The 16,077-nt window shown below is 62.2% G+C and overlaps 1 protein-coding gene across 1 annotated transcript in view; it reads left to right on the forward strand.

Annotated features, from left to right (window-relative positions):
* Nucleotides 1-16,077, forward strand: part of PTPRN2 (protein tyrosine phosphatase, receptor type N2) — a 299,480-nt gene that overhangs the window by 81,505 nt on the left and 201,898 nt on the right. The window contains exon 9 of the mRNA XM_025044908.1: nucleotides 9,715-9,801. Within this exon, the coding sequence (XP_024900676.1) occupies nucleotides 9,715-9,801 (87 nt within the window). The remainder of the gene's footprint in view (nucleotides 1-9,714; nucleotides 9,802-16,077) is intronic.

Genomic DNA, 16,077 nt, shown 5'->3' on the forward strand with positions numbered 1-16,077 from the left:
ATGCACTGTCAGTGCATGTGTGTGCACTGTGTGCATGCGTGTGTTTGTGTGTACTGTATAAATGTGTGTATATGCGCACATGTGTACTGTGCACTGTGTGCATGTGTATTCACATGTATGTGTGCACTGTATAAACATGTTTATGTACATATGGGTAGTGTGTACTGGATGCATGTGTACATGTGTGTGCTGTGTGTGCGTGTGTGCTGTGTGTATACTGTATATACATATGTTCATGCACATATGTGTAGTGTCTACTGTGTGTGCTGTGCGTGTATGTGTGTGTACTGTATATATGTGTGCTTATGTGCTGTAGGCATGTGTGCATATGTGTACTGTGTGTGTACTGTGTACATGTATATGTAGTGTGTGCTGTGTGTGCGTGTCCATGTGCATATGTGTGTACTGTATATATGTGTGTTTGCGTATGTGTGTAGCGCGTGCTGTGTGTGCTGTGTGTGTGCATTGTATATATGTGTGCTTATGCACATATGTGGAGTGCATGCTGTGGGCATGTGTGCATGTGTGTACTGTGTGTGTTTGTGTGTGTGCTGTGTGCATGCATGTGTAGTGTGTGCTGTGCATGTGCGTGTATGTGTGTGCTGTGTATTTGTGTGTCTTTATGCGCATATGTACAGTGTGTGCTGTGTGTGCATGTGTGTATGTGTGTGCTGTGTGTATGTGTGTGCTGTATATATGTATGTTTATGCGCATATGCGCATGTGTGCTGTGTGTGCATGTGTGTATGTGTGTGCTGTGTGAGCGTGTGTGTGCGCGCACATGCGTGTGTGATCACTGATGGGACCTCCACTGCAGAGCTGCTCTGGGAGTCCACCCTCCACCCAGGACATTGGTGCCCTCGTGTCCCGATACCCAGTGGCTGGTTCACAGCATAAGGTGACGGCACTTGCAGGAGACGCTGGCCGCGGTGCCCTCGCGGGGTCCTGGGGCTCAGCCCGGAGGATGGTGCGTCGTCTGGAGGCTTCGAGCAGGACGGACCACCGGGGCTGGTGTCTGCGCCAGGGCCGGTCGGCGGGCAGGAGAGCGGCCCGGGGAGGGGGGCGTGTGTGTGCGCGCACATGCGTGTGTGATCACTGATGGGACCTCCACTGCAGAGCTGCTCTGGGAGTCCACCCTCCCCCCAGGACATTGGTGCCCTCGTGTCCCGATACCCAGTGGCTGGTTCACAGCATAAGGTGACGGCACTTGCAGGAGACGCTGGCCGCGGTGCCCTCGCTCGGGGTCCTGGGGCTCAGCCCAGAGGATGGTGCGTCGTCTGGAGGCTTCGAGCAGGATGGGCCACCAGGGCTGGTGTCTGCGCCAGGGCCAGTCGGCGGGCAGGAGAGCGGCCCAGGGAGTGGTCAGCATGTCTGAGGAGGCGGCCTGGGGTGCTGGGTGCCCCCGCCCGGCTGACCTCCTGGCAGGAAGGCAGTGTCGCTGGGGAGGGGTTCTTTGCGCTCGGAGTGTGTTCTCCTGGAGAGCGTTCCCGGCCCATAACATTGGGACTTAAACATTTACCTGCTACAGCATGGATTCAAGAAGAAAATGATCTTCTCTCGGCCGATTTCACTTTTTCTTTTGCTGCATGAATAGGATAAAAAATGTATCGTGCAGGTAATTCGGCTTTGTGTCAATAGCTCTCACTGTTTGTCACAGGCATAATACGCTGAGGATCACGCCTCTGTCCCTGCCGTAGACAGAGATTGAGGGTTCCGCCTCCGTTATCAGATTAATTGGTAATTTGGGATTCTCTGGGGCAAGATTTCACCAGATCTCGGCTTAAGTCTTAATAGATCAACTATTAATTGGCAAGAATCTGATTCCATTCTTTAAAATAAAGGACTTTTGTATGTTTGGTTTTCCCATGAGAAGGAGAAGGGACGTGACTGTAACAGCGTCATCGTGGCATTGCGCGCCTGCCGTCCACGCACGTCTGGGCGGAGGACAACGTGGCTCAGCTCCGGCAGCACCTGTGCCTCGCGGGCATGTTCTGACGGACGGTGTAGGTCAGTCCTTCGCCATTTACATGTTCATCCTCCTTACAACTAGACCAACTATTCAAGACTGGACAAAGGGCCACAGCCATCCTCAGTCTGACAAGGATGATTTTAGAACAATGTCAAGTTAGGGTGACAGGAAGAGGTCACAGGACGGAAGGCGAGTTTGAAGCAAAGCGGGCTCCTTACCACGCAGCCCAGAGGGAACTCCTCCTACAGCTGATAGAGGCTCCGGGGCCACGCGGCTGTGCTGGGGCGGCCTCTCTTCTTGTGTTTGGGACATGTCCCTGCGGTAAGGACATTTGGGGTGATGGGGGTGCTGCCGTGGTCGTGAGCACGTGCAGGCTGACAAGCAGCAGCAGGGGAGTCGTCAGTCCGATGCTGGAGACGAGCACAGTCCCCTGGAGAACATCCTGGTCACCCCTCGGCACGGGGCTGCCCCAGCAGGCTCCAGTGGCTTGTGGACAAGGGTTAATGGGCCCAGCTGTCCCTCATGGAAGCGCCTGGCACTCCTGCCGTCCTAGTGAAGCGCGGTCTCTGTCTGGTCCTTGCAGCCTTCCACGGGGTGAAGACGGCCAAACACATGGAGGCCACGGGCAGGGCGGGAGCCTCGGGCCTGTTCCCTGGGCTCGGGCTCCTCGTCTGAAGTGGCGGTGGTCGCGGTCCCCGCCTGGGGGGCTCTTGGCAAGAGGGAACGTGATACCCGTGGAGCAGGCGCTTGGACATAGTAACCGCTTAGTAAACAAGCAGCATCAACCTGACAGCAACCGCCAGAGAGAACACAGCTCCACCTGAGAGAGGAGAGACGTCCATGAGCTTCAGCCACGTGGTGGGGGCCGCGGGAAGGACTCCCACCGTTTCTGAGCTGCCATTGGCGCCCATCAAAATTCTGAAAACAGACAGATTTGGTTATAAATTTTTCTCCCTCACTGTTTTCCTTACTGCAAAACTTTCTTCCACTTAGGATAAGCCAATCAGTGAAATTGCAAATGATATTTTCGTCTTCTAATTACCGAGTGTATCGAGTCATGACCTGCTTCACAGCAGACGCGTTAAAGCACCCGTCTCCGCCGGCGCGTCACTGCGCGTTGGCGCGAACGTTTCGTTAGGGAGAGGCTGCCCAGATGTCGCACACGGTCCCACCCTTCATCCCCTGCTGGGGATCAGAGTCTGGGAGAAAATTCAGAGGTCGCATTCTCCGTTTGCTGAGGCCCTGGGGAGTGCACGCGAGGGCCCAGGGTTCCTGCTGGGGTGAGCCGCGTACCCCATGGCCGCCCTGTCCTCTTTCCTCTGAGCCACCAGAAGCGCTGTGAGTCAGGCTGCTTACACCCCTCAGGTGTAAAGCGCCCACCCTGCTCACCCTGCTCAGCTGTGACTTCCCCTCCCCTGGGAGCCAGTGCGGTTGGAGAGGGAGGGGTCCCAGCTAAACTGCCAGGTCCCGTCCTGGTGCTTCCCTGGCCAACCCAGAGCCCTCAGGCCGTGGGGCCCACCTAGCCCCTGGGAGGACGGCAGGACAGGAGCGAGCCATCTGGACACGGGAGGGGGCGTGGGCCAGTGTCGCGCTCACTCCTCCCCTCGCTTTCCCGGTGGCGAGAAGGAGCCGTGAGAGGCCCCGCGAGGGCGCCGCGCGTCCGGCGTCAGTGCGGTGTCCGTCGTGCTGCCATCCTCAGACCACGTCTCACGCTCTAACTTCCTGTTCGGAAAACGCAGCCTCGGTCTCTGCACACGCCCCTTCACCAATGCGACAAGTCACCGGCCGTGTCACCGCTCAGCACTTTGATTTGCCTTCGAAGACGATCTTTAGCATGACGGATTTATTACCCTTTGAGAAGATTTTAGATGGCAGGGATGTAGCCACAGCGAGTAAAAATGACCATGGTCGTGTCTATATTTAATGAGAAAAAAGAAACAAAAACATTTCCTAAATCTAAAATTCTCGCGTGCGTGGCTGGTAGTTCTGAGAAGAACGGTGGTCTTCGGGCCCCGAATCGTGGCCCAGCCCTAGCCTGGCTGCCTCTTGTCAGCGCTTTGGACTCGGCGCCCCCGCCCGTGGGTGGGATAAATATCGAGAGCCTCCCGTAGCGGGGCCGCAGCGAAGGCGCTCGGAGGAGTGAGATGCAAAGATAAACGGTATAATTTTGCCCGTAAGGGAGTCAGACGTAGCTCAGTTTGACTCAGCGGGCTGTTTTGCAGTGCGGATGAGGGACGTGTGTGGAAGCACACCGCGAGAGCGACAGGATCTGAGGTGCCTGTTCTATTGGTAGACGGCGTAACAGCTTTAACCGAGTGGCCCCCAAGCCCACGAATGAGAGAACCTCAGGATCTGCTATCGTCAGCCGAACCACATTTCACATTTCTGTTTATAAACTCTCACTCCCGCCCCTGCTCGGGCACCAAGGACACTCGAGGGCCCGCTGCCTACCCCGTGGGGCCTCCCGGCAGAGGACGAGGCCCTTCATGGCCTGACTGGCTCACCTGCCTTCCCGCGCCTGCTCGGCTCCCTGTCACCCCAGGCCCCGCCCCGAGGCCACAGCAGTCTCTCTGGTTCCTGGCCCTCCTGGGCAGTGTCCTGCTCCTCAGCAGTCGCTGGGATGGGACTTCTCCTTGAAGCCTTCACTCTCTTCCTCTGATGGCTGCGTCACAGACACTGGTTTCATGCCTCCGCCTTCCCGCAGACACGCTGCAGCTGTGCCGTTCGCGGTGCCTGCTGCCCCTGGCGCCCAGCAGACACCCTGGGTGTGCGAGGGGCCAGGGAGCGAGCAGGGCCCCCCGGGAGGCCGAGCACCAGCTCCTCAGCTCGTCAAAGGCTCGGCACGGACGCGTGCCCGTCAGCTGGGCTTTGGGGAAATTCTAGGAAAATGGACATAATGAATGCGAAGGTTCTTCCCAAGGCCCTTTGAGGACCGGATTGTACCAGAAATGCAGTCGCAGAGCTGATTCTTTAGAAGTGCCAGCGACGAGGCTTCTGCTTCTAAATAGAGGTTCCTTTGAGGAACTCTGCTAGGCGTTTGTGTTAAAGGCACCGCACCTGCCTGCCCCATGTTATCTGTTGGTTTCAAATATCATCTCATCAAAACCTTTGTATCTAAGTTGACTGGTTTTATTTTGCGGTCTGTCAACCATTTGGTTCACTACGTTTGCATTTTCAAATAAATCGTAAAGTTCCCACGATCAGGACGTGAAGCAGCAGAAACAGACGGTCAGCATCAGACGTGGGGTCCTGGCCGTGAGCGCCCAGGCAGCACCACGGACAAGTCCTGGTCCCCGCTCACCTAGCAGAAGACACAGCAGCGTTGAGAGTTAGACCTGGAGAGCTGTAGCTGCAGATCCTCTGCAGTTTAGTTAAGGTGGGGTCTAGCTCAGGATGCAGCCCCCCAAACACACACAGTTCCCGACGCCCGCATCCCGCGTTGGCCGACACCAGTGTGTAGATCTGCTTTCCTTTGGGAAACCTTGAGCAGCGAGTTTAATTTTCCTGGTCTCTGTTTCCAACCCTTTCCATGGGAAGGCCTGCCCGGAGCATTGGGCGAGGCGGCGCATGCGGGGCCTCAGCGTCGGGGAGCACAAGGGGCCCTCGGAGTTGCCGCCCTACGCCCCTTGACCCTCGAGTTAGTTCACAGCCTTGTTCTGAGGGGGGCGTCTCACAGCTGCTTCGTCACCTGACACATCCCGTTTTCTCGAGTCTCATCCGCCCTCTCAGCCCAGCGACGATTGGGGGGCACCATGGGGGCCGTTGTACGGCGGGGGGTGCTCGAGGCTGTCACGCCTCACGGACCCCCATCGAGTGACCGATGCGTGCGCCGTATTTCCCGTCTTGCTTCCGCAGCTCGTCCTAGAAGCGCCCTCGTTCCCAACGATTCGGCGGCGGTGTTAGTGTGCAGCTGTGCCTCGCATCAGAGGGGACGCTGCCTAGAGTGGAAAAACCCCTCTGTCACCCGACAGCGGGGCCGGCAGTGACCCTGAGCCTCTGAAGTGCTCACGTCTGTCTCTTCCACGGCAGCTCTGGGCGTCCAGGTGACCAGGGTGGATGATGCCAGTGCACGTGCTGCGTCTGCCCATCGATTTCCGAGATGCAGTCCACCGCCTTCCAAGGACGTTCTGACCAGAACATGACAGATGATGGCCACGTACTTTAAAAACAAAATAGAAGCACGTGCTCGTTTCGAGCACAATCGGCACCACCTCTGTCCGATGCGCTGAACGGAATCGCTAGAGGCGGGGGCCACGCGCCCTCGCTGCCCGCAGAGGCGGCCGGCCGCGCCGTGTGCCGCTCGCGCCATCGGAGGCTCGCAGTGTTTCCCGAGCGGGCGAACGTCATCGCCGTCTTCAGGGCTGTTTGGATCATCTGATTATGTCTCCGTGGGGGCGAAGGGGTGTTGGCTCAGGGTGCAGTCATGAGGCTGACGGGGGCTGTGGTTCATGAGGAAGCCTCTGCGTGCCCCACCTCACCACGTTACCTCTTTGGTTTAAAACAAGCTAGAAAACGAATCCACGGGATCTGGCAGCGAAGCTTGGTCAGAGGCGGCTGACGCCCAGCACGGGCGACGTGCGCAGGCTGCTGGTCTCCACCTGCAGCCCCCAGTGGGCCCCAGCAGACGTGTGGGTGCGTCCACGGGGTCCGTGCCCTGCACTGTGCAGGGACCTGGAATGGCCGCCTCCTGGGGCACCACAGGCCCGTCCCGCATCCCAGCACAGGCTTCCTGTGGCTGCGGGCCCCTGCTCGCCCCTCGGCCCCGCGGCTCTCGGCTCCTCTCCAGGACCCGGCGTCTGAGACGCAGCATGCGGGTCACACCCACTCTCTAGAATTCCAGCTGGCGTCGCTCTGCCAGCTCTCAAAGTGCCCTGTGAGCCGCGACCCCGTGCGCCTCTGTCAGTGGCTCTCCCTGGTGCTGGCACCTCCTCCAGGCCACCGCGTCTCCACGGACAGCACAGCCACCCACACTGCTCTCCAGCCTGGACCGTGGCTTCCCCCACGGGCTCGTGACCTCGATCACCTCAGCTCTACGTCAGGTGAGGAGCAACTCGCCAAACGGAGCAGCTGAGTCTGGGTTACCTCTCAGCCGACGGCTGAAGCGGCGTCTGCGGGGTGCTCACCCGACACCGCCCACAGGCCCCTCCGTCCCAGCGCTCCCCGCGGTCTGTGTAACTGCCCGGAGGTGTCTCGGGACCTGGGACAGGCGGGGCCCAGAGCCTTCCCCGGGGACGAGCCACCAGAGGTGGGCAGGGACGACACAGCGGCGTCTCCGCTTTCAAGGGCAGCGGGCTGTGTTCTGACTGATTCCACAGAAAACAGCCTTGAGGACCCCGACGGGCGAGCTGGGCCCTCCGGGGGGACGGGGAGCAGGGCGCTCCCGCAGGTCGAAGCCGGAGCCCGGATCATTTCTCGTGAAGCGCGCCAGCAGACGTGGCACGGCGAGGTGGGGACCCAGCCACTAGTGACAACGTGCCTCGGACCGGAAGTGGTTCGGTTTCAAGGGCTTTTATACAAATCGCATTATTTGATTTCCACAGCAGTTCTGTGGGCTAGCCGGGGTTCACTTAAAAACTCGCGTCGTAATGGTTTAGGAAACGTTCGTTTCTTGATGTTTTTGTGTTTTCCCGCGTGTTCCTTCGCTCACGCCGTGAGCACATGCGTGGAACACGCCGTGGCCGTGAGCAGGCGGCGTGGGCGCTGACCTCACGTGGTGCAGTGCGTGCCTGCTGACCAGCGCTGCCCCGGGCCTGCGGATGAGCCGCGTCTGTCCCCTCCCCATGCTGGGGCAGTCAAGCTGAAAGGTCGCGGCCTCACCGGCTACCGGGCCTCATAGCTGCATGTGCCCAGGTGTCAGCGGGGGACACGGCCGGGGCACAGCCGGCCCCTCGGGAGCCAAGCAGCTGATGCGCTCAGGATTCGGGAGGTCAGAAGCTGAGGGGACAAGGGGAGGACGGGCACTCGGGCCAGGTCCGTGGACACAGGACACGCCCCTGCCTGTGACTCAAGGTCACTGGCCACGGGCCTGGGCCTGGACCTAGACCAGGGTGGCCAACGTCCTGGCGGCCTCCGCAGCCTGTTGTGCACTTGCTTAGAGACTTAGAGACTTGGCCGCCTGCACTGTGCAGGGACCTGGAATGGCCGCCTCCTGGGGCACCACAGGCCCGTCCCGCATCCCAGCGCAGGCTTCCTGTGGCTGCAGGCCCTCCACCCACAGACGCTCCCAGGGTGGCCTCTAAGGGACGTGTCCATTCCTGTGACGCTGGGCTGTGGAAGCCCCTGTCGCCTGTCCACCCTCACGCGGGCGGGGCAGTGCCCCGGAGCTGTCACCCGCACAGGACGGCTCCCTCTGGACCTGTCCTGGTCCGCAGCCAGTCCCACAGACTTCACCTACCTGCAGATGTCCCCGGGCACCGGCCGGCTTGGGACAAGCGAGCCCCCGGCTGCGGCTGCAGCAGACGGCAGAGAGCGACGAGCACACGGAGGCTCCCGGTGAACGGACTCCTTGGGTCCCCGTCGGTTCTCAGCGTCCCCGTGGTCCTGGGAAAGCCCTTCGGTGCCCCGTCTCCTGCATCACCTCCCCAGCTGCCCCTGACCTGGCCCCCACGCTCCCACCCGCTGCCCGCGAGGCGCACGGGCCAGAGTTTCCGGAACCTCCTGCCCCGAGGCCTTGGCGCCTGCCGTCCTCAGTGTCTGCCCTCCGCGCGTCTGTCTGCGTCTCGATCGCCCTTTTCTGAAGGGACAGCAGTGATGTGGTCAGGGCCAGCCCCAGGGAGCTCGCCCCCAGCAGATCTCTGCACCCGCCCGGTCTCTGCTCGAGGCCACGTTCTGAGGCCCTGGGCTTGGAGCTTCAGCGTGTGAACTTCCGGTGTTACAGTCGCACCCAGGGCAGCACACTCCCCTTTCGCTCGTTGGTGACCTTGGCGCCTGAGCCCCCACTGCAGCGAAGCCCCGCGAAGGCCAGGGCTCGCTCTTCGTTTGCTGTCGCGTGTCCTGCAGCCGGCGCTGGCTGCGGCGGGCGCCTTATGCGTTTGCTGAGGGAGTGGACGAATGGCCAGCTGGGGCGGAAACTCGGCTCCTCGGTTTCTCTGTGACGATGCAATGGGATGTTTCCTTGAGGTGGGACTAACGAGCTTCCGCAGGCGACACGTGATTTGCTGACTGGGTGCTGGGGTTCAGGCTGTGTCGTCAGAACTGCAGACGACAGGCGGTGGCTCTTCCGCGGGAGCCGGCCTTGGCGGGGGTCGTCCCGGGACGCGCGCCCCTTTTGAAGAGCCGCCGGTGGGCCGTTCATCCCGTCGGCTGTCACCCTTCACCGTGACGCCGACGTGGCCGTGCATTGGCACACGGCTCGTTCTGGAAACGAACCCATTAAACGTGGGCTTCCTTTGTGCACTGGCCTTGCCGTGCTGAGGCTTTGGCGTCAGCGCCTGCTCCCCCCGCCCCCCGTCTCTCCTTTCCCACCCTCCTCTTTATTGTATTTTCTATTGAGGCCGAGATGAGCCCATTACACGTCCTAATAATTCCATTCGCACTGAATTGTTTGTCTTATTGCTGGAAAATTCAGGTGATTCATCATGGCTGAAGAAGCACCTGATCCCCATTGCCCCGAGAGCCTGGTCACTATGTGACAGGAATACGCGAGCGGCAGGCGCTCAGAATCCTGAGGCCGGGTGGGAGCGTGTGGGGACCGAGCGACGAGCCCACTGGGTCACGCAGCTTCCTGTCTCTGCTCTCCCTCCACAGCCCCCTGAGCCCGGAGAAGGGGAAGGAGCTGATGGAGGACGTCGCACACCTCCTGCCGCTGCCGGCGAGCATCTTTGCGGACGTCGCGTGAGTTGGGGCTCGGGGTCCTCGGGGTTCATTCCCGCCTCACACCGGGCTCCGTGTCTAAATTGGCCTGTAAGGGAAAGAACTGTGCGCCTGTGGTTCCCGTTAATTATGTCAGAGAGGAGCTGCTTCAGCAGCAAATGACAGGAAAACCCCAGCGGGGTTTGGTGAGTTATTTAAACACAGCTAGAATCGGAGCGTAATTATAAGAGCCGTGACGTGCGGGCGCGGGGCCCACCGGGCAGGGGTCCCCGCCGCAGGCTCCCCTGACCACCGGAGGCTCCGGGGTCCCTGCCGCCTGCACCGCCACCCACAGATGCGTCCGTGAGGGCTCGGCCAGCGCTTGCCGAGCGCGGCGTCCAGGGCCCTGTGCGTCTCGGCGACATCGGGGCGGCAGGGGTGCCGCATGCAGCTGGTGCACGCGAGGGCGGCCGCTTCCATCTCTTGGGAAGTGTGCAGAGCTGGGAGGACGAGCCCCGCGGAAAGGGAGCAAGTGGTGATGTGTAGGTCCGGGGTGGGGCGTCAGGCGCGGGGGCGGGCGGATCGCGCATAGCCCCACATGGGGGCCATTCTGACGGGGGCCCAAGGACAGGCAACACCCCTGGCTCAGGACCAGAAGGCAAGGCTGAGCCGAGCCCCCACCCCAAGAACGTGGAGCCAGGAGCCTCCACCGTGGCCTGCAGACACTGGTCCCTGTCACTCATGTGAGCACCTGCCATGACCTGGCCTCAGCTAGGAGCAGGCACAGGCACCGATACGCCCCACCTGCTGGGAAAGGCAGCCAGGTGAAGGTAGCTGGCGCGGAAGGCGCTGGGAGACACGTGTGGGGGAGGGGAAGCACATCACTGGCCTGGGGCCCGGAAGCTCCGGAAGAGGAGAGCCTGAGGATGGGGAACAGACTTCGGCAGAGGGGTGTGGCCGCAGCACAGAGCGCAAGGCGCACCTAGCAAGCACCGGAACGAAGAACGCAGGCCGCGCCGAGAGCCCAGGGCCTGGTCCGCCGAGCCGGCACACACCTGCCTCACAGGTGCGCTGTGCAGGTGAGGCGTGCCGTGCGGGTCCAGAAGCTGGCGTCTGCAGAGCCCGGACTGGGCCCACACAGCGGCATCCCAGGGGAGGGACTGGGCCCGAACAGGAGTCGGGGGCTTCGCAGCAGCAGGCAGGAGGGACGGAGGGGCTGGTGAGAGGCTGCAGCCCTGGTGCACGGTGGACGGGCGCCTGGGCAGAGAAGCGCCTGCTGGGAGCTGGGGGTGAGGGCAGGCCCCGCCGTGACCCGCCAGCAGGACCCGCCACGATCAGGGTGTGCGTGTGGAGGGACCGCAGCGAGCAGCCTTGGGGCCCCACGTCCTCAGGCCCTCCCCCCATGACCGGACCCAGGAGACCAGGCAACGACTCCCTTCATTGGCCCCTGGGACCTGAGACCAGTGCAGCTGACGAGGGACTCTTGTCAGCTGTGACAGGCGGACGCGATGGTCAAGGGACAGTCTCATTCAGTGGATACTTACCGAGCACCTGCTCTCCGCATTGCACCGGGGTGGGCCGGGAGCAGGCGGGGCGAGGTCCCTGCTCTCGGGGAGCTGACCTCTGGCAGGAACTGAGGGGGCCGAGCCAGGTCTGGTAGGGGACACGCCCATGCGCCGCGCTGCTTCCAGCGGGTCGCCCATTGAGACGGCGGGGGAGCGGGGGACGGTGGGGACGGTGCGAGGCGGGTGGGCAGCTCCTTGGGGCCACGAGGCCCTTTGAAGGGTGTGGCTTCCCTCCTTTGTGCTGGACGCCAGCAGAGAGTTCCCGGCCGCGTGGAGAGTGAGTCACGGGACAGAGCAGGCCCACGTGACCGGGGACTGCGGAGGGTCCTGGGCGGGGCGGTGGCCGCTGTCTGGTGGGGTTTGGCCGTGGAGGGAGGTCGTGCGTCCCGGTGGCGGAGGTGACATTGGGAGTCCCCCCCTAACACTTTACTTTGAGGCTGGTTACATGTCGAGGGTCCTGTAGGGTTGTCCTTGGTCCAGCTGCGTTCCCTCCAATGCGGGATCCAGTGTCCCGCGGTACGTGACCCCCAGCAGACGTGGCTGTCAGATGCAGGAGCTGAGCTGGAGCGTGGGCGCTGTGCAGCTGTGCGGCGCAGACGGGCGTGGCGAGCACCAGGCCCGACCCGGCGGTGCTGCTTCCTTTGCAGAGTCAGGTTCGCCGAGCATCGCTGCCCGGCCCGGCCCCTCTCTGCACTGACATGGCGCCCATCACCTGCGCCCCTCGCCCCGGACCCTCAGCTCGGTCAGAGGAGGCCCCGCCAAGGATTCGCATAGGGCGCCCAGCACGGCGACTGCACGGCGCAGACGCCTGTGAAACACGCGTGCTCACCCGCCGCACACGTGGCTGGCCCCACTCCCGTAGGGGGGAGACGCGGCGCGGGCCGGAGCTCTGGGGCCCCGAGTCCCCGAGTCCCCACGGGAGCGAGCGCGTGGCGGACGAGGGAGTGAGGGAGCGGCGCCCCTCCATCGAGGGGAGAGAGGCAGAGGCCGAGGAGCCGACAGGAGAGGTGCGGCGGTGGCCTCGTGATCAGGGGTGGCCCCACGGCTCGGTCGGCGTTGGGAACGGTGGGCGAAGGGCAGGGGTCACGGTGGGGCTGCTTCAGAGTGAGACTCCTTTGGGCCCCCTCGGGATCGTTTCCTGACCGTCCGTTGTTTTCCCAAACACCAGGGAGGGTCTTCCCCAGTGACCCGGCCCAGCGGGGCGTCCCCAGTCCCCTGCTCTTGGTCCCTTTTGTGGTTCAGAGCTGCAACTTCTCAGAGGCCCATCCTGGCCGTTCATGGCTGTACTACGCCCTGGGATCGCCGGTTCTCGTCCCTGTGTGCACACGTGTGCGGTGTTAACTTTGTCCCTCCCGAGCCACGCGAGCGTGTCCTGTGCGTCACCCCAGGACCAGCTCAGAGGTGGCACACGCCAAGGGCGTGCGCCCGGACGGGCTGGCTGTGCCGGTGGCCTCGGGGAGGGGACGGCTGTGGCCCACACGTGGCTCTGCCGTGACGAGCGCATTCTCAGCGGTGCTCGTTGTCCCAGGAGAGGGACAGGCCGCCACGCAAGCCGGCACTTTCAGAGATCGTCCGCGTTTTTATGGAAGTACTAGTTATGCTTAATATGTTTTGTTAATGGTTATGTAGCTGTCAAGTAAATTCCATTATTTCTTATTACATCATTAGAGACCATTAAAACGGCATTAGCATGCTGATGTAATTATGCCGGCAGACGCACAACGACCGCAGTTATGACTTTATAATCTAATCGTGGCTGTCCACGGCCACTGATGGATGCCGGGCTGCGCGCGGCAGGCTCGGGCGGGTGGGCGGAGCTTGGGGACCAGTGTCCACGCTGCTTCTCTCGGCTTCTGCTGAGCCGTGCGATCAGCCCCCCGCAGCTCTGGGCCGGCCGCGGGCATCTGGGAGGACAGCCTAACTCCGAGAGCAATCTTCGTGTGTTCTCAGGGTGCAAGAAGCAGTTTCGTTTCCATCCGTGTGATTCACTGAATTGATGAAAACAGCATTCTCGTTTTCCAAGACAGTTACTGGGGAAGCGGCCGTGCGACTTCGCGGCCCTGACACCTCCATTAGGTCCCCCGTGCTCCAGGCGGGGGCTGCCCAAGCTCGGCTCCATCCTGCGATGGTCTCAGCAACAACGAGGCCCCCCGGCCCTACTCTTGGTGTCACCCCCATACGTCCCTTCACATGCGAGAGAACTCGTGGGAGTTTAGAGGCTCATGCAAAATGGGTTTGGTTTCTGGGCCCAAATTATGATTCTTTACCTCTTGGTCTCGTCCCCCTGATTTGTAAGGATGTTTAATAGGAAGTCGAGTTGGGGGGGATCAGAATGGCCTTGAACCCACTGGATTGCCCCCCAGGCTTGCTTTGTAGCCCTAGTTATTACAAAGCCCGGATAATTTGGCACACGTGCCAGGGCGGTGCGAATTGCCAGTGGCGGAGATTGTGCTCAGAGCGAGGAAGGACCGTGCCCAGCAGCAAATCCGAGCCAGCAGGGCGCGTGCTGGGCGGTGCCGGCACCGGCCCGCAGGCCCCGCTGCACAGGTGGATGCCGTCACCTCGCTCCGCCTGGGTCCGGGCTTTGCTCAGCGACGCCACCTGAGGAGGGCAGAGACGGGAGGGCGCTCAGGCTGCGCCCTGTTCACGCGCTGCCAGACCGACCCCTGGCTAGGGGCAGCTGCATGTGTTTACCTTGAAACATGGAGTTCCACGGAAATGTCACAACATGTCAAAACTGCCTCAGCTCTGCCTGCAGACTGAAGCCGAGACAGCGGGAAGGAACCATTGTGCATTCGCAAACGATCACTGCGTGAGGGGTCGGCCACTTCTCGTTTTAAGGAAACTCTTATGCTTTGGTTAAAGGTGTTAGTATTTACAGTATTGATTGAGTTTTCTTGACTTTTGTGAAATAATATCACGGTCTAGAAGAAGAGTCAAGTGACTTAGGCTTCCAAACCCTCAGTGTCCCCCCTGGAAGACGCAGAGGTCAAGGCACGGCGTGGGCTGTGACAGGTCCCCACCCTTCCTGGCGCCAGGGACCGGGGCTCCCGCGAGCGTCTAACGCCTGCCGGTCCAGGCGGAGCTGAGGCGGCGATGCTGGCGCTGGGGCCGGCTGCAGATGCAGATGCAGCTTCTCTCGCTCGCCCGCGCTCACCTCCGGCTGTGCGGCCTGGGGGTCGGGGACTCTGGGCTGTGACATAGGACCCCGCTAGGTTCAGCCTTCACTGGGGCTGTCTCGTAAGTCCGAATATTTAATTCTTCGCCAGGGGCCCCGCGCGTCCATTCTGCTGTCGGCCCCGCGCCTGGAGAGGCCGGCGGTCTCGGCAGCGACTCCGGGCAGCGCCGGGTCTAGGAAAAGCGAGCGCAGGCGACGGGGCCGGCGGGTGCCGTGGACAGACCCTCGGCACAGCGCCCTGCACAGGCTCTCGACACCCTGTTCCAGTGGCTCCGACGTTAAGCTGGGCTCCGGGGCTCGTCCTTAAACTCCACGTGTTCCCGCTGATTCACCTACAAAACCACGGTGTCGCCGAGCGAATCGCTTTGGGTCTAACTTTCGGGATCACTTTGTTCACCGAGGCAGTGTCTGTGAGCCTCAGTGAGGGCAAAGGGGCCCTCGGAGCGCTCCGTGCACCAGGCGCATTGTAAGGGTGTCACACGTGTCCCTAAACGGCAAGGCAGGGACACGCGGTGTCCCGGGAGGACGTTAGGCGGCCCTGCGCCCCTCCTCGAGTCTCACTGTGGGGGTGGCAGGTGGACGGCAGTCGCGTCCAGGACCCCGGCGTGCGAGGTCCCTGGACGCTGAGAGGCCAGCAGTCTGTGCGTCTTTGAGACAAGAAATGACTGGAGCGGGAGGCCAGCGCCCCAGGCCCAGCAGAAGCCCCCCTCGTTCACAGGGCAGGACGGGGGGCCCGGCCAGGTCGCCCAGGACACCGGGCCTGCAGAGTGGGGGCTGTAAACGGGGCGTGAGCGGAGCAGGCAGAGCTGCTCGGGGGCGGCAGAGCGGTGGCTCCCGAGGACCGCGACTCTGGCCAGACGGCAGGACGTGGGCCGGGCTGGAGCCACCGCTGTGAGGACGCAGCGGGGAGGCCGGACATGACGGCGTCTTCGAGGAGACGAGATGACGAGTCACAGGGACAGGGACGGTCGGAGGCTGGCGCGTCCGGCTGCACAGCACTGTGGGGACCGTGGCAGGCACCGATTCAAAGACGTCTCGTCTCCGGGACCGTGAGGGGAGCTGAGGCCTCTCCATAGAGTAGCCACAGCCACGGCGTCCGAATGATGACGAGGCTGACTTCCCAGGGCACGGGGTCCCCAGTCACGCAGCTGGCCGGCCGGGGCGGGCACAGAGCTCGTGAGGGAGGAGCCCTGGAGCCGGGGCCCGGGCGTCCTGGGTCGAGATGGCATCTGCGCCCACGAGAACCCTCGAAGTTCAGGGGAAGGGACATGGCCTGACGCCACACGCGGCCGCCGGAGGGTCCGGCTTCGGGGAGGGAGGGAGGAGAGGGCAAGGTCAAAGGAGGCGGCAGAGTTTCGGGGAGGTGACTTTGTTCCTGTAGCTGTTTCTGACGGTCGTCCTGGTTCCCACGTAGCTCCTCCCGAGCTCGGGGGTTACTCAGGGGACGCTCACTCTCACGACTCCCCGTGCACCTGTCCCGAGGGCCTTTCCGCGTGTCGTACACACTGAAACAGGCAGAGCGGAGAGGAGGCGGCCGGCGGGACGGGGTGGCCGGCGGGTGCGGGCAGGCGGGGC

The sequence above is a fragment of the Pteropus alecto genome, unplaced genomic scaffold (genome assembly GCF_000325575.1).
Source record: "Pteropus alecto unplaced genomic scaffold, ASM32557v1 scaffold320, whole genome shotgun sequence".
Classification (NCBI taxonomy): domain Eukaryota; kingdom Metazoa; phylum Chordata; class Mammalia; order Chiroptera; family Pteropodidae; genus Pteropus; species Pteropus alecto.